Below are 27,972 nucleotides of genomic sequence, written 5' to 3'. Positions count from 1 at the left end.
TGCAGGTTACAACGGTGGCTGGTGTGAGTACAAGAACAACAGCAGGGAATGCCATGGGGAGGGGAATGAGTAATTCCCTGAAATGTGTCTGGGGCCTTGTGCCCCTCGAGTTGTCCCAGGGACAAGCCTGGCCACGCAGCACTCACTTACTTGGGCTGATGATTCCGGTGCTCCTTCTCGCCAGCCTCCCCCTCCTTCTCCCCGTTCTCCTTCTCCACTGAATCGTATGTTGACAGAGCCCTGTTCCTGAACCTGTGCCGTCTGTGAGGCTCTTCTCCATTCTCACCCTTGGAGCCGGGCTCTCCTTCCCGGTTTCCAGACCTTGACCCTCCCCGGTGTCGGGAACGCCGCTCACTCCTGGCCCCATTGATTGCCCCGTTGCCTTCCTTGCCTTGCCGTTCAGCAGAGTGCCGGTGAGTCCGATGCCTACGGTGCTCCTTCTCGGCACCTTCTTCCACTGACCCTCGGCGATGGTGCCTCTTTCCCCCTTCCTGACTCCTGTTGCGATCACTTTTCCCTTCCTTACTCCCCCCTTCCACCTCTTTGCTGCGGCTCCTGTGCTGCCTGTGCCGCTCCTCCTTATTGTTGGCACCAGATTCCCCATTCTCATCCTTAGTCACATCCCCCTTCTCTTGCTCTCCCAGTTTGTCCTTATCCCGATGTCGGTGGTGCTTTCGCGGAGCCTCTGCCCCATCAGTAGAGCTAACTTTAGTCTGCTCCACCTCTTGCACGTCCACAGGGCTCAGCTTGCTGATGTTGTTCCTCCCTTCACTCCTCGGCTCTACCACCAGTGGCCGATCCAGATGAGTCTTCATGTCTGGCCTGATGTGAAGTGTGGTAGCGTAACGCACCCGCTCCTCTGGATCCAGCTCATTGTACAGCGCCTCGCAGCTGGCTCGGAAATTGTGCATCCGGATCTGGCTGGTCCTCTGCTCCCAAACAGACTTGGATTTGGAGGAGTTCTGCTGCTTGCTAAGGAGGGGTAGAAGGTGAAAAGTTAGTATCCAACTTCACAGCGATTCCCTAAAAAACAACCAAAAAAAAAAAAAAAAAAAAAGAGGACAACTTCAGCTGAGACAGGGGATTAGAGGGTTGAGCCAGAGAAATTGTAGGAATGGAGAGAAAATGGCTGGTGGAGAACATGAGCAGGGAAAGGCAGCAGGATCATCAGTGTTAGTTTGCCCCCATATGCATTAGGCACTATGAAACAGGCCCTCTGGAAAGGAGTTTTCTTGATTTCTACCAAGTAGGTAGCCATCCCCGCTGGAAGCCTCAGGTATAGTCTGAAGGGTTAGAGTCTCTGCACACAAAAATGGCCTAGTACAACCAGAACTTTTGAACAGCCTATAAGGCTGCCCCACAGTCAACAGCACCTTTCTCCCTGCCTGGAAATGCCTGGATGAGCAGATTAGCAGTAAGAAGGAGAAGTTAGGTTGGCAGGAGGAGCGAGGGGAAATGCAATCTGCCCTCGAGGACCCCCGGCTGACTGCCCTGCCACCAGCCCCTTCCCCTTACAGACAGCCGGGGGGTCACCTTCTGGGCTGCGCTGCCCTGTCGGCTAACAGCACAGGAGAGCTGGTGCTCTAAACCTGCAGCAACTTTCCAAGGTGAGGATGGACCACCCAACCCAAGCATCACCGGCGTCTGGAAAAGTACAAATGAGAAAGGAAAACAGTTCTGTGTACCGTCAAAAGACCCCAGGGACTGGGAGAGTCATCCATAGATGCAGATGTGATGAGAACACCTTCACCCTCTGATGAGACCTACCCTTTTCTGCCTCTGGCATCTACTATGATGAGGGTACATCCACTGGCATTGCCGTAATGCTTTGATTTTCCAGCACAGCACTTGGTTTCTGACCACCAGGTGCCAATGGGTCGCTACCTGACCAGTGCAGGAAGGGACAGCTTTTTTTCTTTCCTCCTAAAGACTGCAAGTCAAATGCTGCTTTTGCATGAAATCACAGTAAACCCACTGGCTTCCAGGGTGGATTTCTGGATTTAGCCTGGTGGAGGATCAGCACCCATTTTCTTCCATAATGAAACTTCTTCTGACAAAGACATGAAAACCATTTTCCTTCCACCAGCCTGCTCAGATGTCTCCATTCACTACACATCAGCCTGCCCTCTGCAGCTGGAGGGGCCGCGTGGGGCTCACCAGCGCCCAGCCCATGCGGGAGGCAGACGTCTTTTCCCTATGTACTTTCTGGGCTCCCCTGACAACAGAAGAAAGCAGCTTTTGTGTGTGTATGTGCTGATTCGAACTGTCAGGCTCTGTTGCCGTGCGCAGACCCTGGGGGAGGCGGCGTTCAGACGGGCTCATGTCGCACGGTGGGAGCTGTCGGAAAGGCTTTGCATCTCCCAGCTCTGCTGGGGGATTGCAGCTTTGCAGAAGGTGCTGCTGCCTGGTTCTGCTAAAAAGACAAAAAGCTACTTAAAAGCTCACTGCAGACGGGATGAGGGCACCCAGGCAGATGTGAAGGAATCTGACTTAATCCAGAAATCAGAATGAGCAGAGCTAATCACCAAAACTAAAAACCTACATCCCCCGTTGCCCAGAGTTGCACTCTGGACTAATTTTCCAGCAGCTGAGTGCCCCGTTTACACCACAGCAGAAGAACGGGAGACGAAAATCACAGTTCTAAACAAAAATGATACCTGAAGTTACTGGGGACATCAGTTAGAGCCCCACTCACCAAAAACCCCACATCGAAGGGAGAGCAGGCTCCTCATCAGAGGAGAGCACCCCCAGGCTGTCCCAGTAACTGTGGCACAAGGATGAACAGCCTCATCAGAGCAGGCAATACCTTGCCATGTCTTTTTGGTTCAACATTACAAAAGATTGAAAAGGCATCACTCATCAGCAAGTATACTTGGTTTTATGGGGAATTAACAAGCAACATAGAAACCCTCTGACTGCCCAGACCTGCCACCCGGTACAAGGATTTCCCATGAGAAGCCACGCACTCTGCATGTGCAGCTCTCTGCAGTCAGCAGAGATGGGCACAGAGAGACAGAGCTGCCTGGGACAGGCATCCCGGGCTGTCCCGTGCATCCTCTGGGATAGACAGAGTGCTTCGCTCTGCAGTGCTCCAGATCTGCTGCACTGAACTGAACTGGGCTACAAAAACAAGCCTTCTCTTCGGCACACAGGCTCAGCAAAACAGGACAGCTCAGGGATGTGTCGATGCGTGTCTGAGCTCCCCGAGCGCTGCCTCGGTGCAGGCCACCAGGCACATTTGTTCTTAGGGGACATTTCTCACTTTATAATTAAAGTCCTTGGGGTGGGGACCAGCTTCTGTTTTGTGCTTTGAACAGCCAGAGCGAGCTGTCAACACTGAAGTGATAACTAGTAATAACGAGTTAGGGCTGGGAAACTGCCCTTACGCTGACTGAAGCCTTCAATTTACCTACAAAACTAAGAGCACAGAGAAGAGCCCAACCGCCTGCTCACCGTGCACCACCCGGTGCTCCATTTCCAGGAGGCAGGCACCACGCAGGGGTGGGACACAAAGCCCCAGCCTCCCTGCAGAGACTTTCCAAAGTAAAACACACAATGAATCATCAGGCAACTTTCATGGACAGAGCCTCTCCATCAGTGCCTGCACTGAGCCTATCAAAGCCAAAATATAAAGAAAATCTCCTAAACCAGCCTGGGTATGGTGAGGAGGAAGCTTGAGGATGCAGGGCTGGTATTCATCACACAGTGCAGAGGAGAGACTCAGAACCTGCTGGCTCTGACACAAGATGTATCACTTCAAGAGGATTTTTTTTTTAGTTGTGTTTCAGTTAGGCCAAGAACATAAATCAGCCTTTAAATTATCTCTGAGGTGCTAAAGTTTCCACTGTACTTCACTCATGGCTAACTGAAAGATGCTGCCAGGTACATACACCACTGAGAATCTGCAGAAACCAAGTAATGCACATATTAACTAAGCCTGTTTTGCTAAAATCCCTTCCTTAAATCAGACACTGACATTACAGACTCGAATTTCTCAGCATCCAGAAATGAGATGCATCCTTAACGCTGACACAAGCAGAAGAGGTGATTGCCAAAAGACTACAACACACAGCCACCCACTGGCTTTGGTTACTAACAAGTCAAAGAGCAGCAGGTTCAGAGGTAATGACTGCATTCTTTCTTCTTTCTTCATAAAAAGACACGCACACGCACAAATAAACTCAGAAATATGAAGCACAGTAAAAACACAATCAGGAAAATGCAAAGCCTGCCTGCAAGCTCATTATCATATTCAAATCAGTCAACAATATCAGGCGCAAGTGACAGTGCACATAAAGTCAGCTGTAGGAAATGGAGGTAAAGCGATCGAACAGGTTGGTCCCTCTAGGGACATTGTTTAGGGTTTTCAGAGCCAAAGCAGCAGCTACTGGAGGGAACGTGTCACCTGCTTGTCCAATTAAATTTATATGACTCTCACGTTCTGCAAGTTCCCACAGCAACTGAACATGGGCATGTGCGACAGCTCCTCCTATCCTGTTGCTCTGCTGTACTTCTTAGTGGAGGAGAGCTTTTGAACTTATTTATGGCACAACAGGAACATCACAGTAAAACAAAATCCAGTTCCATTACAACTGCCTGCCTACGAGGGTACAGTGCCTGTGCAGACGGAACACAAAGAACTGCAGAAGTGATGGGAATCAGCCAGGGCAAAATCATTTCCTCTGCTTCCCCCAGTGCTTGGGTCAGTTGGTTACTGGGGGCTGCATGAACTGGGGCAGACACCAACCACCTACAGCACAAGCACGATACGCTGCAGAGGAGCATGACTTGCCCAAACTGATAAAAAATGAGCCTTTGCGATAACAAATATTTTTTCCACAAGGGAAAACTATCTATTTATGAAGCCAACTCCTTATCTGAAATCCTGTTCACTATTTGCTTCTTAAAATCCTGCTGAATCCATTAAGAAGATTGCAATAATCGCTCCTGATTTACAAACATAGTACAAAGATTAACGTTAATTCACTCTCTTTACAATTACTTCCCGTCCCTATTTTCTGTCTGCAGTACAGCGTACTGGCAATACACTTGGTTTTCAGGTCCTCTAGGCTTGAAACGTTTAGTAGGTGCTACTGCTAATACGCCTCTGAGTAGCTCCACTGGTTTTGCTTGGATTAAGAAGCCTGCAGTCAAACAATTCCTGCCTGTGGCTGGGAAGAAAACCATAACAGTCCTGTAGAATCAAATAAAATTAATATGAATGAATCAGTGACTAATATTGGTATAAATAAAAAATGTGACCAGTCACTGTGTAGATCATTCAAGAAAGGAAAGCACATTTTAGTCATATTCTAATCTTAGGGTATTCCTTAATGATTAAAGATATTGTTATCACAATCTTTTAAAACACTGCTTCAGAGTTAATGGCTTTGCTTCCCAGAACTCCTGGTTTAATCAGCTACATCAACATAATCCTTAAAATTTTTGCTTTAGTAAATAATGAATGAAAGCTGACTACAAACATAATAATTTGGTGTTAAAAATACCTATATATTAGATTGTGGGTATGAAACAATATCTTCTGATTACAGATAAAAGGGAATTTCTTGTTAAAATACAGTTTCAACACAAAATGCAATGCAAAAACCTTTCCACTAAAATCACATTTGCTGTTCATAAAGATGGAGAAGGTCTCTCCCATGTTTCAATTTTCCACTCAGGAAATAAAGTGAAGCAGTTTTAGTTTGAAGAAGGCATGCACAAAACCATCGCTTTCTCTCCGTTTGGTTTGATAAACCAATTTTCTTTCAGATGAACTCACCACTAGTGTTTGAATTTGCTTTCCCAGTGACGTTGGGAGTTGCCGCTTGGATGCTTTTGCACCTTTTCTTCTTTATGAGCTCCACCTCCTGCCTGAGCACCATCGGGAGATGCACTGTGCTCTCCCACCCAGGTGCTGCAATGGTGCGCAGCACAGAAACACCCTTACCGAGGACCGCTGCACAAAACACTGCCCAGTCTCTTCCAATATGATTCTTACATTTGATTTTGTTTTTATATATTAGAATTTCTGATATTGCAGTTTCTCAGAAAGAAAACGTTTTCTTCCATAATATTCCAGTTAAAGTCTATTAGCTAGAAACTCTAAATTTTGAATGTGTCTAAGCCCATATAATGTGTCTAAGTATATAATACTAGCCGTATATCACACCCTTGTGTTCAGAAACTTGCTACTGAAATTGGAAATGCCTTTCAGACTATCATAGATGCCAAGGTCTTAGACCGACACAGTTCACTAAATGCAACATTTGATTTTTTTTCATATATGATCATCCTCAGATTGACTTTCCACTCCCTTCACTTGCTCTTGTAGACAGTTTGGAGAGCTGCAGATACAGGATGTGCTGAGCACAGGTAACTGGTCTCAGCAGGAGGAAGAAGCTGAGATGCCCGAGGGGGACAGAGCTGAGCGCCGCTGCAGGTCCTTCAGGAGCTGCTGAGCATGTGGGCACGCATGGCTTGGCAGCTGCAAGCCCAACATAGAGTCAGAAACTTTCTGAGGTGTGTACCAAAAAAAAAACCTCAGGAAAGATCTAGCGGTTTGCTACCAGTCCCATGAGATGTCCGTGGCCACGATTTCCTAAGAGCAGCAGAAACTGTTAAATGCTGCTGCTTAGAGCTTGAAGGCAGTTGTGCCACTTGGTTTTGTACAGCTCTGAAGTGATGGAAAGCTCATGCAAGCCAAAGCTTCCTGGTGTTAATGTAGCAAAAGTTTTATTGCTTTCAGCTTGAGTTTATTCATAACAGAATGATTTCACTCAACCACACTCACCGTCCTGCATGCTGCTCCCTATTGCTCTAGTAAGAAGAATTTTCTAATTGTTTTCGGCAAAAGTACATCACACACTAATCCCAGAAGTATAAATATGAGGCTTAGCTTTATGCACATTCTGATCTTGAGAAAATGCCAGAAAATATTTATCCTGCCTCAAGTTATGTTGTTATCATTAGTCACTAGATCCCTTTTCAGACCTCAAGACTTGTTTGTTATTTCAGTTATGAATTGTGATCAAATAATTGCATCCTCAGTGGTGAATAACAGGGTGAGAGAGTTAAAAGTAAAACAAAAAATGAAACTTCAAAGCCACATTGCTATGGCCTGGTTTAACAGAAAACACACCAAAGTTAAATATGTGGAACCATTAAGTTCTCCTGAAACCCAGACAAATTACATTTACTTTAAATTATTTTTTTCCTCTGAAGTGTTCAAGCCACACTCTCCTAACCACTGCAATGGCCCAGACCAGACCCTGCTACAGCCCAAGTCCCACCATGAGTTCCAGGCTTTTGATAAAAACTGAGACAAAACCCATCAGGGAATGAAGTCACAGCCCCTTTTTTGCACTGTGAGGATGGAAATACAGCAGATGGCCCAGACAGTGAATATACAAAAGCAAGTGATAGAGATCAAGAATGACTTGGGTTCTTGGATGGCAAATGACAAATTCATCCTGGTGGAAGATATTTAAGCTTTTTCATTTCCCTGTGTTCACTATCAGCTTGTCTGTAGCTGGATGGATACAGCAGAGACATGCTGTGATGGTTGGGGTGGGAAAGAGCGAGCTGCCAAAGAAAACCAGGTCTTGTTCGGGGGGGGGGGGGGGGGGGGGGAATAATCTATGGCAGGTGCAGGTGTTCAGCAGTTCGGGGGGGAAAAAAACATCCCCGGCTTGTGACACACTGGCTTTTGCTTTATTTACCATTCTCTAAAATGTCTTAAGAGCATGCCATTTTTCATGTCCAAGCAATGACTGACACCTCTGGATCCTATTAGAAATAAACAATAAAGAACAGCAATACAAAGAAAACCTCCAGTTACTAAATGGAGCGTTTTCAGTTTCATCAGCCATTGCAATATAAGGATTCACATGAAAATTCAACATCCCATAACTCTTAAATACATACTATTGGAAAAATACAACATAATTATTCACTTAGATGTATCATCACCTGTGTACACATAAATTAGTTGCCAATTTCAATATGTATTTTAGATAAATGCTGATCTACTTAAAGAAATAGAGCATAACTGTATTTAATTACCTTTCCTTAGTAAATTAAAAAATTATTTTGTACTGCTTGCATGCTTGTATCGCAAATTTGTTATAGCACGAAAGGCTGGAATTAGCACAAGAAAATGACTCACCTTGATTTTTTTTTTTTTAATTAAGAAACTAGCTCTAGTATTTTGTCTTTAGTTTCTTAGCAACTTAGAAACATATTTTTTTAAATAATCAAAAGAAAAAGAACATGGGAAAAACCCAATCCTCTGTATCTGAAAAGATTTTTGAATAAGCTTTGTTCTTTCAGAACAGATAACCATGGTTTTGCAGATCCTGGTGCTTACTGATATTAAAGGCACATGGTATTTTATGCTGTTTGAGCAATCCAAGGGAGAAAAAGGAACAGGGATTTTTTTGAACCTTTAAAAGCTCTTTTCAATTAGTAGATTACTGCTCAACTTTTATCTGTGCACAGAAATTAGACCACTTATCTATTCAGTATAATTACAGCAATAGCACTCACAGTGGGTAGAAACAAAGAGCTATAAAGGCATCTGGAACCCATACTAATATTCATCCAGGGAATGAGAGTCCACAGCACCTGCATGGCCCTAAGAGGAGTTGTTCCAGTTTATCTATATGAATTTACAATAAAAACCACATTTCTAACCGTGACGTTTATACTGAGTAAATAGACCTTCAGATGCCTTTACACTTCAGGGGGGGCTCTACTGATGCTCTGTGATGACTGGTACTTTCATGCATCGCACACTGCCATGGGGTCCAGTCATTTATTTAACCAAAACCAGGGGGTTTGCTGGGGAAATGCTCTTTGGATACGCACAAAGAAGAAAATGCACACTTGGCTCATCCATCAAAAACAGCCCTGGTTTGCATAGGAAATTACAAATTACTGCCCAGACAGTGCATAGAAATGTTAAAGAAGATGAGAATCCTCAGTTACAGCCTTTTACAGTAAAAATTTATTCTGTTCAGAGAACAGATGTGAGTCATATCAGCAAAAGCAGCCTCTATTATACTGTCTCTATTGCTGGTGGGGAGTGAGCAACAGACCTCAACGGAGATGCCTCCAAATACAGAAAAATCCTGCTTCCAAGGGGATTTTAGTACCTGCAGTTTGATTTAACCCTTTTAAAAGGCAGCTTCCTTACTGGAACTTTGGAAAAGGTGTCAAATTCTTCATTCTTTCCAAGGCTTTATTCCTAGTTGGGCAAACATTGCCTTGGACTGGTTTGGTGCAACTTGTGCTGGGATGAATTCAGCTGGGCAGCACCTCTCCTCCATCACCACCACTAACCTTCCCCTCCCTCCTGGCAGGTGGGAGAGACCCAAAGGGCAGCAGACCTCTCTCTGCACTTTTCTGCCTGTCAGGACTCCAGGCAGCCAGAAAATGCATTGGAAGGAGTGAGTCAAAAGCTCCCTTGGTCTAGTTTATTCCCCTAATTTTCACTGTCCCAACCCCGTGAGATCTCAGACCATAGCACAGACACGTCACACCTACTTCTGTTAGTCGAAAAAGTTCAGTCTTGGTCACAGAAGCTAAACTCACACGTCATATCAACATGTTTTTAATACAAACAGGTGTAAGATCCACCAGTGGACAAGGACCCCCAAAACACCCAGGGGAAAAGGAAGATGTCAGGAAGCTGGTGGAAAACCTCCTTTGATTCACCACACCTTTGGTACCTGCTATGGTGCACGTAAGGACAAACCCACACGGTTTTGAATTGCACTTACTTGTCTCTCCAAAAGCATTAAAGAAGAAAGATAACATCAAACGGTGAAAGTATAACCCAAAGCAAAGACACTAAGATGGGCTGAGGAGAAGCTGATGACAAGTTTTGTTGTATTAGTCAGCAGGGAACCATGGTATTTTCTACAAACCTGCATCGGTGTCAAAGCACACTCGTGATTCACAGCAAAGCCAGCAAGATTTGTTTGTTAGGAAGTGCGTGGAGCGAATGGAAGGTCTACCACTGTGTTCGCTCAACAACGGGTACATAGGAGTTTGCAGAGTGCCTCATTTTTTTGATATCTGTAGCTTTAAGGTCCAGCTCAAGAAGGTTAGAGAGCACGGGCATAACCAGTGCTCTCACAAGCATAACTTTCCCAAGGATGTTTATGTAGAGTTTTCCAATTTGGTTTCACTTGGGCCCCATTTCCAGAAGTTTCTTCTTAAAGTCCTCCTCCAATTTTCATTTACAGAGCGCACTCATGGTGGGCCCTCGTTCTCCTATTGAACCATAAGTGCAAACACTGGTGGAACATCAAAGCCATCAGCCCAGCACATAATAAACACAGAGAACAAAAACACAAGCGAGAACAAGACGAACCATCAAATAAGGGCAGACAGAAGAAGACAGAAAATAGTTAAGGAAGGAACAAAGGAAAATAAGGGGATGGGAGAAAAAAGAAGGAAGGAAGGAAGGAAGGAAGGAAGGGGGATCACAGTCAATGTACGAAACACTACAGAGTTGCTCATGATCAAATCACAAGCATGATATGGCAATGTTGCACACCTTCCAGTCCTTCCACCGTATGCTGGTCTGGAGGCTTTCCACAATGATGGGAATGAATTTTGGAAAAAACAAGGGGGCAGCAAAGGCAACAGAAGTAGGGGAAAGAGGGAGGTGTATAAAGGTAGAGATATAAATCATAAATCCATTTACTGAATATTGTAACAGAGAGCAACTCACGGTGAATTTACGCTGGAGACTGACGAGCTGCGAGATACAGTACCTCGAGTTTGCTTTACAAAACTGCACATGCAAAAACAAAACAAACAAAGAAAACAAAAAGTGAGAAAAGAAAAAAAAAAAGAAAAAAAAAAAAAAAAAGAAGAGAAGAGAAACCATAAAAGACATTGGGAAAAGACTCATACAGGCTGTGTCCTATCGAATGCAGACTGCAGCGTGCATCTTGGTAGGAGACCAGGCAAGCTTCAGAAAGTGTGGAAGCCACAGACACACCACCTTGTAGTTAACAGGGAAACAACCAAAGAATCAAAAACAGAACCAAAAGGGAAAAAAATCAAAAGGTGAACCAAAAGCCACACGATGATATCAGGACTTTATGCCTCCATACGCTGTACTCACACAATGAAAGTCCTCCGCAGAAGGTCTTTAAGACCTCAGGGTAGAGGTCTTTGTAGAAACAGGTGGTGAGTGCTTTTACAGCTGTGCTGCAAATAATTATTTCCAAGTGGGAGCAGGATGCTAATCCCTGCTCCGGCCCCATGGCACAAGGAAGAAGCCTTAGCATGGAGAAGAGCCTGGCTGGAGGGAGGACCCTGGGCCACATCCAGACAACCAAAAATCGACCTGAGCCCCAGCAGCTGGTGCCAGGCTGCTTCTCCTCGGTCCCTGCCTTGGATTTGTTCTTCAGTGGCACCTACCTCTCTCCTCTGACAGGCACGGGGATGTGCCTGGGCTCAGATTGTCCGAATGTGGCTCGCAATGTCTAAAAGCCATCGATCTGCTGCAGCTTGGGCAGGACATCACATGTTATGGAAAGGAGTTTGTTTCAGTTCACAAATAATTTTGTAGATTCTCCTCCATCCAGTGTTTGTACAAACACTGTTATACGTGGGGGGTTCTAAATACAGAAATCACTGAATTACACAGAAAAGGAGTTTATTCTTCCTTTGGCAAGGAATCTACAGAAAACCAGAATTTTAAACATCTTGATAGATCTTGGCTTGAGGTGTTAATTTTTTCATAGTTATAAATAATTTTTATAAATCTACATCATCCAAAGAAACCTCCCCAAGACGGAAAATAAAATCCATTCACCTCCTGAATTTGCTTTTTCAGTTGCAGCATTTTTTCTCCTGCTTCCACGAGACTCTTAATCTGTTAACAATCAATACTAGCCAACCAGAAGGTCCAGTTAAAATCTAATGTTCTTTGGTTGTCATGTAAGGAGAGTTTTAAATAAAAATGTATTTAAAATTAATGGATTCTTCTGAACAGAAATGTTGGCCCAGGTAAAGTCTATAACACAACAATCCAGAGGTCAAGAAACCTGGAATGAATATAAAACAAATTATGAAAGGCATCATAAAAGTTTTGCTTGGAGAGAAAAATCTGCTCAACAGTCAGGTAAAGTATTTTGCCTAAACTTCAGTATTCCTACATTTGTACTGTGCCAAATGAAAGGGGAGCAGGAGTCAAAGTGGGGTTGGGATGCCATGCTTGCTGGCCAAGAAAATTATTGTTTCCAGGTTGCTCAAGCTGTGGACCCCTTTACTCTTCGGCTGGATGCTGAACCTCCAGGGTGTCAGCTCAAACCTGCAGAGAACAAGCCCTTGACTGCATAAATGCCTCAAGCGTAGGTAAGAAATTTCTTGGGCAAAACAGGTAGAAAACTCACGGTGGAGGAGAATGTACTGGGCTGCCCTAGTTTGCCTGAAAATCAGCACCAACATTGTGCAATCCCCATGGAAATTTTCCTTTTAATTGCTGAAAGCAGATCTCAGCATCCCTCGGCAGGCAGCTTGAGTGAACCTCCGTGTTTATCCCTGCCTCGTTTGGTGCAGTGCAGGACGGAGGCCACGCTCCGATCCTGCCAAGTATCCTTGTAACCCGGCCAGCCAGTGTTATGCAAGTCCTGCAGCACTCCAGGTTCATTCCTCTGCTCCCATTGCTGGAGTCTGCTTTTTTAAAACCATAAATTTGACTAAATTTCTGCTGGAACTGCGGGGTGTAAAGCCACGAAACAAAGACCGCTTCCTTTTCCAAATCAAAATGACAGAAGTACTTGAGCTTTGCTTGATGCTACTTACCATCTGCGAGGGGCTGAGTACGAGGGAGTGTCTTTAGGTGTAGCTGAGTGACCATGCCACCAGCAGCAAGGGCAAAAAGGTAAGCTAACAGGAGGAATCACAGTACCTCACACATCAACACACTTCAGGGGGAAAAGGAAAGGGAAGTAAGCACAGGCCAGCAAGAGAAAAAGAACACCTCTTCTAGTCTACACATCACCCAGCACAGAACGTTTGATGGGCTGGGTGTTCAGGCACACTTCTTGCTGGGTCTTGTTGGGTACCGACAGCCCAACAGGGATTTGGAAACAGACCACAGTATTCCCAACACAAAAGGAAAATATGGAACCTCCGAGATGGAAAATGTCCTGGAGAAACATAGCAACTCCCCACACACAAACCCCACCACCCCACCCCCAACCCATTCATCCCCAGACCTGTACAAAAGGGACAGACAACTCTGAGAAGTCACTGTGAAAAGATGTGACACCTGTATTTGCCCTTGGCACTTGTCTAATGAGTAGTCAACTTGCTCACATTAACAGGCAGTATCCACCTGTGGGCGTGCAATTAAAATGTAAACTGCTTTGAACAACCTTCTGAAGGACCAGCAGAAACCAGTCAGAGCCTGGACAGATGAAGAGGTCTTCAGAGGTGGGAAGGCTGTCCTAGGAAGCACATGTCACTTCGAAAAACGGTAGGGGGCAATTCTGCAGACTGTATTTAGGTCTAGTGCCCACATTGCATGAACTGCCTCTGCCACTGTGAACAAAGTTTCATCCACTGCATCTGGAAAGTTCTTCTCCCACCCAGAACTCACACCCTATACCTGTGCTTAAATGATTTCATTGGGTCTGGCTACAACTGTAACCCATTACCATGTGGAATTGCAAACATCCCATCAGTTACAAAATGCAGATAGTTTCACTCAGCATGTCTTCAGCCTAACTATCTAGCAGGTTCCTACAAATTTAGTGTCTGTTTGATGTTGTGATTGGTATTTTAAGACTTCTCCCAAGAAAAGGTGAAGAGAGGCCATTGGAAAACATGTGGTGGGCTCTGGGTGCCAGGTCAGCCACAGCTCGTGTCCTCTCCAGCTGGTCTGCTGGCCCACACTGGGCTGGGTGTGCTTATTGCAGCCCCTTTTGTACGCGCCATCGGTGCATCTCTGGCCGGAATAGAAAAGGTGGATGAGGAACCCCAGTGTGGGGAGTTCAGGCTTCAGGTTAGCAAAACCAGACAATCAAACCGTGTTTGCACTGGGGTCTTTGTATGAGCCGCGGGAACGAGCCTGATGGCTCTCCCTTCCACCAGCACCTTTACAGGGGCATCACAAAGTGCTTTGCGCACTCGCTGCCTGCGTAACTGCCCCCTTCCCCCCCCCCTCCTCCATTCTGGCCACCAGGGAAGCTGCACCGATGGTTTGCTCTGAAGACCCATCGGTCTGTACAGTCGCTCAGTTTGAGAGGCGGAGTGGTTTAAATGTTGTACGAAACAGAGGGTCTTAAAGACAATGCTGGGCAAACTGAACAAACCCAGAAACTCACCTCCAGAAACAACAAAGCAAGGAAAATGCTAAACAGAAAACAACAAAAAAAAAATCACAAAAAAAAGAATGAAACAATGGGCTCAAATTAAAATGCAATAACACATGTTAAACAGAGATTCTGTTTTAAACCAAACATTGCAACAATGAGAAAAACAATGTACCATCCTAGCTTTTAATCCTGAAAAACCAAAAAACAAAAAGGCCCCTTCAGGATAGAGTTCACCAGGTGAAGAAACAAACTGTGGTCAGACAAATCTGTTCACGTGAAGTCCCTTTGGTGGAGCAGAAGACAAAAAAAGTCCTGGGAGACTGATGAAGTAGGAGCTACAAAGCAAGTGCAGGTAGAACATTGTAATAAAGCACTTTGAGTCAGTTGCAAGGCAGATGATATCTTAATGCCACTGTAATAATGAATATATTATTAAAACAGATCCCCATGAGACCGTAGGGCTTCATCATCTATCAACCATAAAACCCCCGTGGCTCACACAGCAGCTATTACATGCGTAAAGGTGAAGGTACCTCTTCAGACGCCCCGAGTGGGCTGACACACTAAACCAGCAGTCGGCTTTTTATGCCTAGGAAATGATATTTTGCACCTGACACAACAGATTGATGTTTCCTGGAGGTCAAAGGCTTGAATGGCAAAGGAGAGCAGAAGAACCGGTGCAGATAAACTGCAGGACAGGAGCGCACAGAACACTGTATTTGCACAGGGAAAATGCAGAGGCAGGGGAGCAGATACAACACTACAGAGTATGGAATGGTCTGGAAGGAGACTCACGGGAAGATACACACCCTCAGTCCTTGATATAGGACTGACAAGAGAAAGAAGCAAAGCAGCAAGCACAGCCCCTCGTCTGTGAAACAGCAGAACAACCGACATAACTTTTCACCAGCCTCAGCCCCAGGACACCTTTACCACCTCTGTGGGAAGTGCACAAACATCCCGGGAACATGAACATCATGATGAAGGAAATGCAAGTCATGCTACCCTCTGCTAACACCTGAAAGACCTCTTTGGATTGATGCAAAAATGATTCCTCTACTGAGAAAACATTGATGTTTTCAGAACATTGATCCATGCTATAGATGATGCCTGTTAGAGAAAATAATTTTCATATGTTATGAAAACAAAATAAAATTATAAAACTAAACCAATTTTTCCTTAGGAGAAAACAAAAATATAAACTGATAGAGCAGACCCACCTTTGCAGCAGGCCTTTGGCAGCTCAGTCCCAGTTTTTCCCAGCCCCTGCTCACCACCCACTTAGGTGCACCAAGGCACCACTGGCATTTGCTTCTTGCGGTGATATTTCCATACACCAAAAATCCTTTTTCCAAGCATGCCCAGCACTTTTTCATTCTTAGCATGTTCAGCTCTGAGTTGCATCAGAGGCTTGATCTGAGAAGCCCTGCCATCAACACAGTTTCTGCTCCTTCTTCAGGACCACTGTGTAGTGTAACAGTGCAAGAAATCAAGTCATGGGGCACATCTGGCTCTCAGCCATAGGTCCCCATCATCAGCCCTACTGTATGGGATGGAGATATCTAAGGGATAGGTGCTGTAAACCCAAAAGCTGTAGCTGTTAAGCCTCTTTGGAGTACACTATGTGTGTATTTCTATTTTAAACAAATTGCTTCGGCATGCTTTCATTAAATACCTTTTGGATCATGAGCCAGCAACCCATCCATACACCTATTTCTGTCTCACCAAAGACCAAACTTCTCCCTTGCCTTCTCCTCTATGTTATCATCCATTTGGTCATCAACCTGTTGACCTTAACACATGTTTTTTTTCCCCCAAACTAAAGCCCTACGAGCTTCATGCGTGGCTTGGTAAGCCCCTGGCTGGCAATAAAGCAGAGATAACCCCCCAGCGTGCGCGGTGTTGTTGTGGTTACTAGATGTGCAAGCGACCGACCGCACTTCCAAATGTGCTCATTCATCACCCTAATTACCTGCCTGTACAAAAGTGGCCAGTAGGGAAATGGGCAGATACAATCTGAGGCAAAATAAGCAAAGATCCACAATTTTGTGCTCACTTTCAGTTGTGGTCATAAAACCGGCCCTGTGATATAGAAAACCAGGTGCAAACCTGGTGAAAAATCATGAAATAAAGTTATTTTAAGCAACAAACAACGTGGTGTGAAATCTTAGCTCCATTAAACTGGGGGCTTTTTGCTTATTTCTAAGAAATCTTCACATGCATCGTGCTTTTGATTAAAGAATAAGCAGCATTATCTTCCATTTTAAAACAACAGTACCAGGAAAGTCATCAAAGGACAAGAGTAAATATCCTCATTTGACTTCTTTTCAAGACCAGACAGGAAATCATTGTGAGAAAGGGATTATATTTAAAACCAGCAAGCAGACAGGGTGAAAATAGAAGCTGATTAAAGCGGTAATAGCAGAGTAAAATGGTAAGAAGAATAAAAAAGCCAAATTAATACCATTCTTTTCCTTCACATATAATGAACTGGCTCCATTTGGCCTATTGTCTTTGATGAAGTGGATTAAACTCCCAGTGACAAAGGTCTCAAGAGATTCACACTGAAGGAACAAACAGGGATCCTGCTGCATTTCAGATACTTTGCAATAAAATTAGACGGGAAATTTCTTTTTCTATGCTTGATCTGGAAAACATCAGCAGCTCTCAGTAAAATGCATGACCAAATTTTTTGATGCTGGTAGTCCTGATGCTAAAATTCCACGAAGGCAGAACTCTGCACTGACCTCAGCAACATATGGACAAGTATTTCCACCTACATATAATTTTTTCGCTTCACTTTAGATCAGTATATATGAAAAGATGGACCACAAGACAATGTTTTCTAAGGGTTCTGGTATCACAGAGTCTGTGCATATGTCCACATCCATGCAGAAGACCTGCATCTGAAGATGCAAATCCATGTTTCTAGCTACAAACCAGTGACTCTTCACATACATCACTTTATTCAACCCAGCACTCCTTCAAACAGCAAGGAAAGTGCATTCAAGCATGTTTTTCAGTCTGATATTTAGGAGGATGCATTTACACTCTAAATTCTCAAAGCAGAGATCATTAAAGAATAGCTAAGACATGATGTCCACACATACCTCTTGTAATTAAAAATCCAAAGTGAAATGTTAACACTTCACCTGGTGAAATCTATCCTAGGACAGCTTAAAAAAATCCTTCTAAAACACAGTTATTTATAGCAAGGCAAAAGATGAGACATTACAAAAAAAAAAAAAAAAAAAAAAAAAAAAAGAAACAAACTAACATAAATACTTAATTAAATCCATGGTTAATCAATCAGCACTGAAGTATTCGGTCAACCTAAAGCCCTGGCAGTAACAGAGACGGTATAAGAGGGCTCACAGAGTACTATGGGATGCTCCAGTTGAACGAACACACATTGACACTGAAAAACCAGAAACGAAATTATAAACTTCCCAAATAATAAAATAATGCTTACGCGGCTATGGAAATGTTAGCTGCAGACATGGGGCTGACTTCTGCCACTTCCTTGGCCTTTTGCAGGGCAAGCTTTTGGTTGGTGGCTTCCTCCATCTCCTCCTCATCCTGGTGCAGAAAACCAAGAGAAATCAGAGCATGCATCATGTAACGATGATAACCAGAGTCCCCAAGGCACGACTGGCATGTGACTGTCACCACCATGCTGCAAGAACAGTGCAGACTCATTAATGTAAAGCAAAATTTCGTCACTTCTTGCAAGGACTGCCAGGTAGGGTTTGGGGCCAGCAACAGTTGGTCGAGAAGAGAAATGCAGGGTTTGGTCAAGTGCTCAGTGCATTTTTACCAGGATTACATCTCCCTCACAAAGCTTCTTACCTCTCTTTGGTCTCCTCTTACCACTTAGTTTTGTGAAAGGAAACTACGGGGAGAGACCTGACCACAATGTGACATTTCTGGGGTGAAGGGAGCCCCATTTATCTCAGAGCTGAGTAAAAACATTCTAAAGCCCACGTTCCTGCTGAAATATATGAGGCAGACTCCTGAATCCTTCATGACTTCTTGCCAATGTGACTACTGTGAAACAGTAAGTCCAACAAGCAATAGCAATCTAGCTCGCACCAGCTTTACCCCAGATATTTCCACTGATTTCAGTTGAATTACTGAGGACTGACAGGGTGGAGGAGCCGTATTAAGGCGCAGTCCGTAGACTCAAGCATAGATCAGAAAGATGCTTGTGTCCATGCTTTACTCATACCCCCAGACCATGTGGATTTTTGACTTCTATTGCCATTGCAAGTTCCCACAGAGAATAAAAAAAAATATTTATTTCCTCCTACCTAGTGTAACAACAGGAGAAATGTTGCTCAAATTTAAACTACAGGATCTTAAGCTATGAGATGAAGGCAAAAAGCAAAGAAACGCCCTGGGTTTTCTTCAATGGTCGTCTAGGCTATATTTCCTTTAAACTCTCTAGCCGGTCAAATTAGATAGTAAAATCATGGTAGGATAAACCCAGACCCTCTGATGGCCATGTCGGCATCACACATATTCAAGGAATAACCAGACGTCAAGAAGAAAGCAGTCACAGGCTTTTCTGTGAGACTTTTTGAAATGTCACAGGTCTACCTCTGTTCTTCAGCTGTAACACTGTGAAATAATTATGCTTAAAATCACGAGAGCAGACAGCAAGACATCTAGCTTTGCAATTAGGAAACCATAGATTTATCCATCCTGAATATCATATGCATAAACAATTCCTTGCTCTGACTTTGGTGTTATTTGTTTAAACTGCACCTCATTTTGAAACTGTTTTTCTTTCTCCTTCAGAAAGAAAAAGAAATGACAAAAAATTAATCAAAAGAATTTACCACTATTAAATTTTTGATTTATTTTTTTCCTTTCCAGAAATCAGTAAGTTTATAACAAGTAAATTCTTACTGTAGTGAATAAAGAACCTGAGACAGGCCATGAAAAAAAGCCCTGCTGAACAATTACACAAAGTCAATCAACTACCAGCTTCCAGTAAACTCATCAGTGGTTTGGAAGCCTGTTGTGAATCAAGGGTGTCGTGGTTTAACCCCAGCCAGCAACTAAATCCCAGCAGCCACTTGCTGACTTCCCCCTAGTGGGATGGGGGACAGAATCAGAAAAGTGGGAAAACTTGTGGATTAAGATAAAGATGGTTTAATAAGCAAAGCCAAACCAGGGATCCCCCCCTGCTCCCCATGGCAGGCAGGGGCTCAGCCACCCCCAGGGCGGCAGGGCTCCAGCACGCTTAACCAGGACTTGGGAAGGCAAATGCCACCACTTCAAATGTCGCCCCCCCCCCCCCCCCCTTCCTTTTCCTTCCTCCCCCAGCTTTACATGCTGATGCCATATGGTACGGCACATCCCTCGGGTCAGTGGCGTCAGCTGTCCCAGCTGTGCCCCTTCCCCCCCCCCCCCCAAACACCTTGTGCCCCCCAGCCTGCTCGCCGTGGGGTGGGGTGAGGAGCAGAACAGCCCTTGGCTCCGGGTGAGCAAAAGCATCCCTGTGTGATCAGCACAAACCTACAACACAGCCCCTACTAGCTACTGTGAAGAAAATTAATTCTGTGCCAGCCAAAACCAGCACAAAGGGTATCTGCAGAGCATGAATCTTTTGAGGAATAAGTGCCCCCACCCCCATAAAAAAGCTTTTAATGTTTTCCTTTCATTCCACAGGTATGTTCAAGTTGTTTCTTCTCTTGAGGACTCACTAGTAGTGTTAAAATCACATACATTCAAAGGCTCTTGATTTTCCTTTCTTTGCACCTAAAGCACCAGGTGCAGTTTTTAGCATCTCTTTAAAATTTGCAGCTTCTGCTCCTTTCTCCCTGGTGCATCAGCAATTCTGCTAGATTCAATATCTTGAAGTAAAGCACCCAGTATCTGTTGTCACTATAATTGCAGCCGTCCCTAACTCCGAACAAGCACACTCTTTAGCAGATGACTGCTTAATAATAGTTCTGTAGCTCCTTCCATCAAGAGATTGCAGATCACTACAAAAATTAATTAATTTTTTGCCTGGTACTTACACTGCCAGGTCTCACTGGGGCACAGGCTCGTCCTGTTCTGCTTGGAGCACACAGGAGTGTGACGGTGCACGACTGAAGCCAGCTCTGAGCTGCGATGGCAACATCCATCCGTCCCACCAACAGCCCGAACTGTCACCATCGTTATGTAGGGGCAAGTGCATATAAAGGCCCTGCCTATGAGGGCATCTCTCTTTTATGGTCCCTTTCTGTCTTCTAGAGCTCTAAATCTTCATTTAAACCAGTTTATCACATGGAAAAGACCATCTTCAGTGCTACCCATAATGATGTGCACAGTTAACACTGACTGTTCTTTATTAACCTCACCCAATTAAAACCCTCTCCATTGGGGAGGAGGAGGAAGAACCTTCATGGCCGTTAGACTCTTGCCTTTGCCGCTCGCTTCACTCCATTATTTCCGTGAATTTCTCAACTCTTTAATAAGTTTTTTATATTTCTATGTAAAATTCACACATCCCTCCTACCCCACATTGCATGTTTTTATACTGTTTTCCCAGGGATTGCTGGCAGTGCACAGAGATCGAAGAACACGCTTTGTGCTTTAGGACATTTAGGAAAATAAAGGATCGCTGGTGGTGGCTTTACGTGCCACTTTAACGAGGATGAAGAATGAACTGCTGTGGTCAGCACAGACACCGTGCCATGGTCAGCAGAAAGAAGATTTTCAAAGCACATTTGGGGGGCAATTTTCAATTCCCCTCTGAATAAGCGAACAGGAAAAAAAACCTGCCAGTGTATAGAAAAAACTAGAGGGTAGACAACCCACAGAGATTTGGGACGGTTCTGAGAAATCACTAGAAATTAAGTTGGTGGAATTTAAGTCAGTGATAAGGGAAAGGAGGAGAGAGACCTGGTGGGGGAGAAGGCAGAGGCTAGAGAGCAGATTCTTTGTATATTCAAAGCAAAGAAGGTGAGTCGTTTTGTTTTTTTTCCCAAAAATGAGTCATTCCAAAGTACTGGTGAGTTTTGTAACCTACAGCAGATGATCAAGCTTAAGTTAAATATAGTTACAGTTCTGGTAACTTCTGTGACAGGTCACAAGGCCCAGCTAAGGCTACTGAGAAACGTTCCAATGCCATGACAAAAAAATCCAAATTAGCATCCAGGAGGAGAAACACTGGTTGAAAAGTTTCGGTCCTGAAGGTTAGCTGGAAAGCTTTCTGTCTTTCCGAAACAGAGGCAGTTGCAAACTGCTTACGGTTTTCCCACATTGTAGGCAGCACTGATCTCTATTAGTTTTACAGCGTAAATGTCAAGAAAGTCTCCTGAGATCAACCGACTCCTGAGTAACTTAATTATATCTCCAGGCCATTTTTGGTTTTGCATGATCGTATTTACTTAGCAATAAATCCCTCATTCTCCAGGTATGCTGTATAATTGAATTACTTTTATCTTTTTGCTCTTCTTTTGAAAGCCCTAGTGATTTTGGGGGATCATAAATAAAATTAAAGCAAAAAAAGAGTTTCTCAAGAAGCTTTATGATTTGGCAATGCTGCTGAATTCATCAATATTTAATTATACGTTATAAACATCAACAAAGCCAGGTTTCTAACTGTCCCAGTCAGCTGCTGAAATATTCACAAGAAGGCACTAAAAGGATTAATGCAGAAGTAGGATGAGCTTCATTATCCAAGAATTGTCCTAGGTCTGATCATCTCTCAACACATCCAAGGGATGCCCATAAATCTCCCGAACAGGCTGGGAGGATGCATGCCTCCAGGCTGGAGATTTCTGTGGGCTTTAAAGAGAAACATCTGAGCTGCTGTAAGGGGAAAAACTTCCCAGAAAAAAAAAAAAAAAAAAAAAAAAAAAAAAACACACCAAAACCAAACAAACAGTGTGCCATTAAACACAACCCTGAGCTGCATGATAAGAGAGGAGGGATGTAGAACATGCTCTCAGAGACACAGGAACATTTATTATACACCTGAGAGCCAGCAGCCTCTTGTACGATTTGCGCTGGGTATCAGCTGTCAGGAAACAAGGCTCCAGTCAAAGCTGGAAGCTGAAGCCAGTCACGCAGCTCCACAGAAGAGAAGAGCTGATAAAGACAAGCTCAGCTGCCACAGAGACACGGATTTTAACTGGGAACGGCTGGCTGCTTTGGTCTTCAGCAGCTGGAGTGGGGCAGGAAGCTCCTAGAAATCTCTGTCCCCCTGAACTGTGGAGTTGCATCACTTATCCACAAACTACTGCACCTTTCTACAACTCTATAAAGAGAAAATATCCTTGTCCGCTGCTGTGTAAACACGTAGTTAGTGATCCTCTTACCCTATAAAAGGCATATAAAATAAAGCTTGTAAAACACAACTGCCAAGGTGGACATGGTGCTGCTTTTGCCACTGGCAGGTCACTGACTTACAGCGTTGACAGCAGCACAGCAATGGGGTGGGCACTTGGTAAGAACAAACTAGAAACGTGGAAAAAAAATCTGCTGCCTCATAAATATAACTGTGGTACAACGAGGAAAAAAAAAGTATGTAATAACATGAATACAAACTGCAGCGCTTGCAGCCCTTCCTGCGCAATACCGAGGCTATACCTTATTTTCCATAGGGAATGTTCCGATATAAACCTGTGCATACAGTAAAGTACAGTGTCATTTCCATCTCTTGCCAGGACCTGTCTTTCTGCCTGCGCTTGGACTGCTGCCTCAGATTTCTCTTGCACCTGGTGAAAGGCAGGAAAATTATAACATCTACACTGAGAATTCACAATAGCCTCTGCAAGTTGTTTTCCAGGGAGTTGATTGGAGAATGTTAATTCTTTGATTCATCCAAAAGCTCAGCAAGGTATGAAACATTAGTGTGAGACAGCAAAAGCAGCAATACGACACCTGTGTTTCCTCAAATCTAAGCTTCAAGTCAGCCAAAACCAGTTAATTGCTTCGCCTCTGGTCTTGAAAACAGCAAATGCTACAAATGCCTGTGCACCTCCCCGCGGCAGCGAGATGAGCAATGCCACTGCCCACTCTGTCATAAAACGCAGCTAAAAGACAAAGGATTTGGCTGAAACAAGCCTGAAATGAAACAAACCTGAAGAATAAGCCTCCAAGTCCCTCTCCACAATGCAAACCGGTAAACAGAGATGCCGCGTGAACAGGGTCTAGAGGAAACCTCTGAGTGTCTGGGAGGTTCATTAGCGTGTGCTTTAGATCCAGCAGCTGTGCTCTAAGTTTGAAGGAACAGAAATCTCATACATACCTTGGTCAGCTCTTGGGCGTTGGCCAGATTGTCAACAGCGATAGCCAAGAAGACATTCAGGAGCGTATCTTTTGGGGAGCGGTTAAGGGAAAAAAATCTTCACACAGCAGATACAGAAAATGTTCCCCTTCTGCTGCCGCAACCTTTCTTTCCCTGATTCCAGCCATCGGTATATTATGGATTGACTCCTTGCACCACTGCTTCATCTTCATTTCTAACCCCCCCGCTTCGGCCGGGAGCCAGCTCCACAGCACAGCAGGTCCCAGGCACCTGTCTGTCTCTGGCCCAGCACCCCCCCGGTGAGGATGTGCGCACGTGCTGAGCAATGGGCTTCACAGCGCTATAGGGGCAACTGTTATGGGACCCTGGGGTTGTCTCAAAGACATAATGGCCCCTCTTCTTTCATTCCAGAAAATCCACACCTCCTCTCCTGCCCATACACACACACACACAGAGAACCACCTTCATTTTTCCCTCTTGCTTAAAAGGACAACCAGTAGAGCTCCTGGAAATCGGTCATTTTAAAGCCAGCATTTGCATAATATATACATATAGCTATATAAAGGCATCGGGTACCATGAAAAAGTTAAGCTTAGGTCACTGCTGCATTACCTGCTGGCAGAAGGAAACTATCATGACTTATCACACTGAAGTTGATATGACAATTAGACCGCCATGGACGTCCTCTATCCTGAACACTGCAGCATCCCGCAGAGCGCAGCTCCAGAAGAGCCTGTTAGCAGGACACCCAGCCCGAGCTAATGAGCTCTGCTGGGAAATGGGCCGTTAGTCCAGGCCAAATTGCAGGTAGCCCAGCTAAACAACTGCCAGCGCCCACGCTAGCCTGGGTCTCTCTGCAGAGCACTGCATTGTATCACTAAGATATAACATTTGCCTGTAATTATTTATTCATATTTTATTTTCGTTTTTCTACTTAATGATTTCAGCTATTACTTGTCCCTTCCTATATTTTATTGTTGTTACTCCAGCTATGCGTCTGCAAAACAGCCCCAAACCAGTTGTAAATCAGACACCTTTGTGTGAAAGGAGAGCCAGCAAAGCACAACCAAGCCTAAATTACTCTCCAATAAGAAAACCCATTTTGCTCTTGCACATTACCTGGTGACAGGAGAGTCACTCGCTCCGTAGCTGTGTAAAGTGATGCTTAGTCCTCTAAATATGAATGTCTCTAAGAATTAAGGTGATCTCATGAGTGTTTACCCTCTGGAAATTCACAACGGCTTTAAAGCAGCACGCTGATGTGCGTTCGTATTGCACTGGCCTCGCCAGAGCCAAATGCCAGTCGGGGACCAGATGCAGGTCCCCAGAAGCTGAGTGAAATGACTGCAGCAGTTTTAGGCAATTGATCCAGTTATTTTCTGTTGGGTTAATGTGTCCCCTGCATCGCACTGCGAGTTGGAAGCGATGCTGCAGCGAGGGCAGGGCTGAGGGAGGAGGGCAGCATGCCAGGGGAGCCAAGCGACCACTCCGGTGAGGTGGGGAGAGGCGAGGCGGGGAGAGGCGAGGCGTGAGCTCCCAGGGTGCCCGCAAACCTGCAACAGGATTTGGGAAAACCTTGGTTTTGGTGCCCCTCTGGTTACTTTCCATTTCTCAGAAGGATGCCTGGAGGAGGCATCTGAGATTTCTCTATAAACAGAAAAGCAGAGCGGTGCAAAGCTGATTCATTGACTACAGTCGCCTCTGCTGAACAGGAGCGTGCCTAGAAATCCTTGTGCTCCAGTAGCCTCCAGAGGCTGCAGAGCCGTTGCCCCACGTTGGCATGGCATCAGGAGACTTCCCAGGGCAGCCAGGGACCAAAGCTGGTTCAAACAACCAGCCCAAAGCTGCTTTGCCTTCCCTCTCAAGAATTTTTACTCAACATAATTCAGCCAAGACTGCAGAACCAGATGTTCACGTCTCTAATTCCCATTGAGACAAGTGTCTCCAGAGCCGGAATGCCTATTAAAACTGGAGCATCTGCTTCTGACAGTGGAGAGCAGGAGCTGCATTTAATCTCTCAGGTTGCATCTGCATCCTGACTGCCAAACCCTGCAGGGGACGGGATGCAGAGCCCTGGGGTTTCTCCAGGCAAAGGCCAGGTCATCCATCAGGTTTTCTCTGTTTCATGTAATACGGGATGCAAGTTTATCACAGGAAGACGATTCCTCTGGTACAGACAGAGCTTTGAAACATGATGCCCATCAATTGCTCTTTCCTCCGTTCCAGCAGGACAATGAGGAGGGCAGGGTGGGAGCACCTCAATCCTAGGGAGCCCAGCAGATAAAGAACAAGAAAAAGTGAATGATGATGCTGAAATAATCACCTCCCTCCCACGCTGAAGTCAGAGCTCAATCAACTTTTCATTTACAAAGATACTAATTTCTATTTCCTTTTAAGTGAAAGTTGGCAAGAGGGGGCTGCCCCTTTTGGGCTGGGGGTGCAGGCAGGGAGGATGGGGCACCACTGCCTACAGCACCGCCAGGGTGCCAGCTGGTGCCGGCTGTTTGGGTTTCTTCCTCTGGGGTGCTTCCAACATGTTGGAAACACTTCCAAGCCTCCTGCTCTGGGAATAAATGTCTTGGTAATAAAACTGTCTTCCTACCCCTGCCTCCTACACACACATGCTGAAAATGTCTCGTGTAACATAATCAACCACTGGAAATATAATTAATTTTATTTTTTTTTTTTTTAGCAGATCAGGCTGTTTTGATCCATCTCCAAGAAGATACAATCTGGCAGTCTTGGGTGTTTCTGGCCCAAAAAAAGTTCCTTAGCCCTTTCTGCAGAGCTCAGGGATTCCCAAATATCACCCAGACTCCGGCCTCTGGTCCAGGCTGTATGAGCCGGGCAGCTGAGCCAGCACACGGTGCCGTGTACGGCTCTCCCATGCGGAGCCAAGGACAAGGGGAAAAGCAGCATGCTCCAGGCATTTGCTGCTTTTCCTTTCAGGCTCCTCTGCAGTTTTTCATGGTCTTTTTTTTTTTTTTTTTCTAGTTTTCTTTCCTCAACAGATGCATCAATTTATCAATTAACTGGATAACAATGAATGCAGGCATGGGGCAATTTCCGAGAAAATAGGTCAAATCCTGCTGTTACTCTAATCATACTACTTCCATTAAACCACTTCAGATGCAGAGGTCTGGCTCCACAAAGACTCTCTGGAACTGGGAATGTAACATGAGAGACTTCCGACTTAGAAAAACAAAGTTTCTGGATCTTTTCCTTAGAATAGTCCCTTGAAAATGCAAATGGATTCAAAAAAACAACTGGGCTGCAGTAAGAAGCAGGGGAAGCTGGCACCCACCCGCCTTTCTTCTTCATGAAAAAGAACAATCACGATGCCCCAAGCAGCAATAGGAGAAGAAAGGAGTCACTTATGTTTAAAAAGAGCAGATTTTGCAAGCTGACCCAAGATTGCCAATGCCAATTCTTCAATGAGATTTGATCCAACCTGCCTTAACCCTTAAAAATGGACACACGAAATGCCAACATGCAAAAACTGAAGATAAGACCCCTCTCCCAGCAGAGGAACTGAAGTGCTTTTTGCTGACCAGCATCCAGAAGGGCTTAGACTGATTTCAACAGTAGTGATATAAGGAAATAAAACCAAGAAGTCCCACTTAAAAAATTCAGCTACAGTGAACAACATCTGTGTGATGAGTGCTGATGGCCAATCCACATGAAAAAAAACCCATTGCATAAAAAAAGAACATTCAATAAGCTTTTTAGGGGCAGTTCTGTAAGGCGGGGGGGGGGGGGGGGGGGGGGGGGGGCAGCACATCTTTGTGCAGTCCCAAGTTATGTGCAGTCCCAAGTTAGGGCAGAAAAGAGAGCTCACATTATAATTAAGCTAATCAACGACTTGGACTGCTTTCTGTAGGGCATTCTCTTGCTGTGTGCTGGGCTGCAGGGTTCTCCTTGGGAAAGTGATGCCAAGGCTCAGGCACGTACCTCACCCTCTACACTTGCCTGTCCTTAACATCGCTGGGGTGCTGCAGCATCATTGACACTAACGACTATTTTTCTTCCCACAAAAACGCAGGACTGTTCTTTTCTGGCAAACTAAACTTTATTTGCAGGTGTTCCTGGTTATGTTTTGACAGTTAATGGTAACTTAAGTCCCTGGTAAGTCATACAGTTCAGATTTCCCTCAGAGATAAATGACTGCCTGCTGCTTGCTCTCAGCATCGACACTGTACTAGTGAAAAGCAGGGGTAGCACTGACCTTGCTTAGATACTGTTTGAAATATCAGTGCAAGCGGCTAGTGGGCTAAAGTGGTCAACAGACAAAAAGATTTAACCCCCCATTCTCCACCATACACTCCAGCCTCAGTTTTCCCCTCCTGCTGACGATGCTTAAAGGCAAACGGGTCTATG

General features: G+C 44.8%; 1 protein-coding gene across 1 annotated transcript in view; it reads right to left on the bottom strand.

Moving 5' to 3' along the window:
* The window catches only part of CACNA1B (calcium voltage-gated channel subunit alpha1 B), a 306,849-nt gene that overhangs the window by 85,419 nt on the left and 193,458 nt on the right, over nt 1–27,972 (bottom strand). Inside the window, exons 18-20 of the mRNA XM_080403088.1 lie at nt 23,596–23,663; nt 17,818–17,924; nt 151–972 (exon numbers count right to left, since the gene is read on the bottom strand). Of these exons, the coding sequence (XP_080259214.1) occupies nt 151–972; nt 17,818–17,924; nt 23,596–23,663 (997 nt within the window). The remainder of the gene's footprint in view (nt 1–150; nt 973–17,817; nt 17,925–23,595; nt 23,664–27,972) is intronic.

Source organism: Falco punctatus (genome assembly GCF_963210335.1).
Source record: "Falco punctatus genome assembly, chromosome: 9".
Taxonomy (NCBI): Eukaryota; Metazoa; Chordata; class Aves; order Falconiformes; family Falconidae; genus Falco; species Falco punctatus.
The sequence above is the reverse complement of the archived record's forward strand: the minus strand, read 5'-3'. Positions and strand labels throughout refer to the sequence as shown.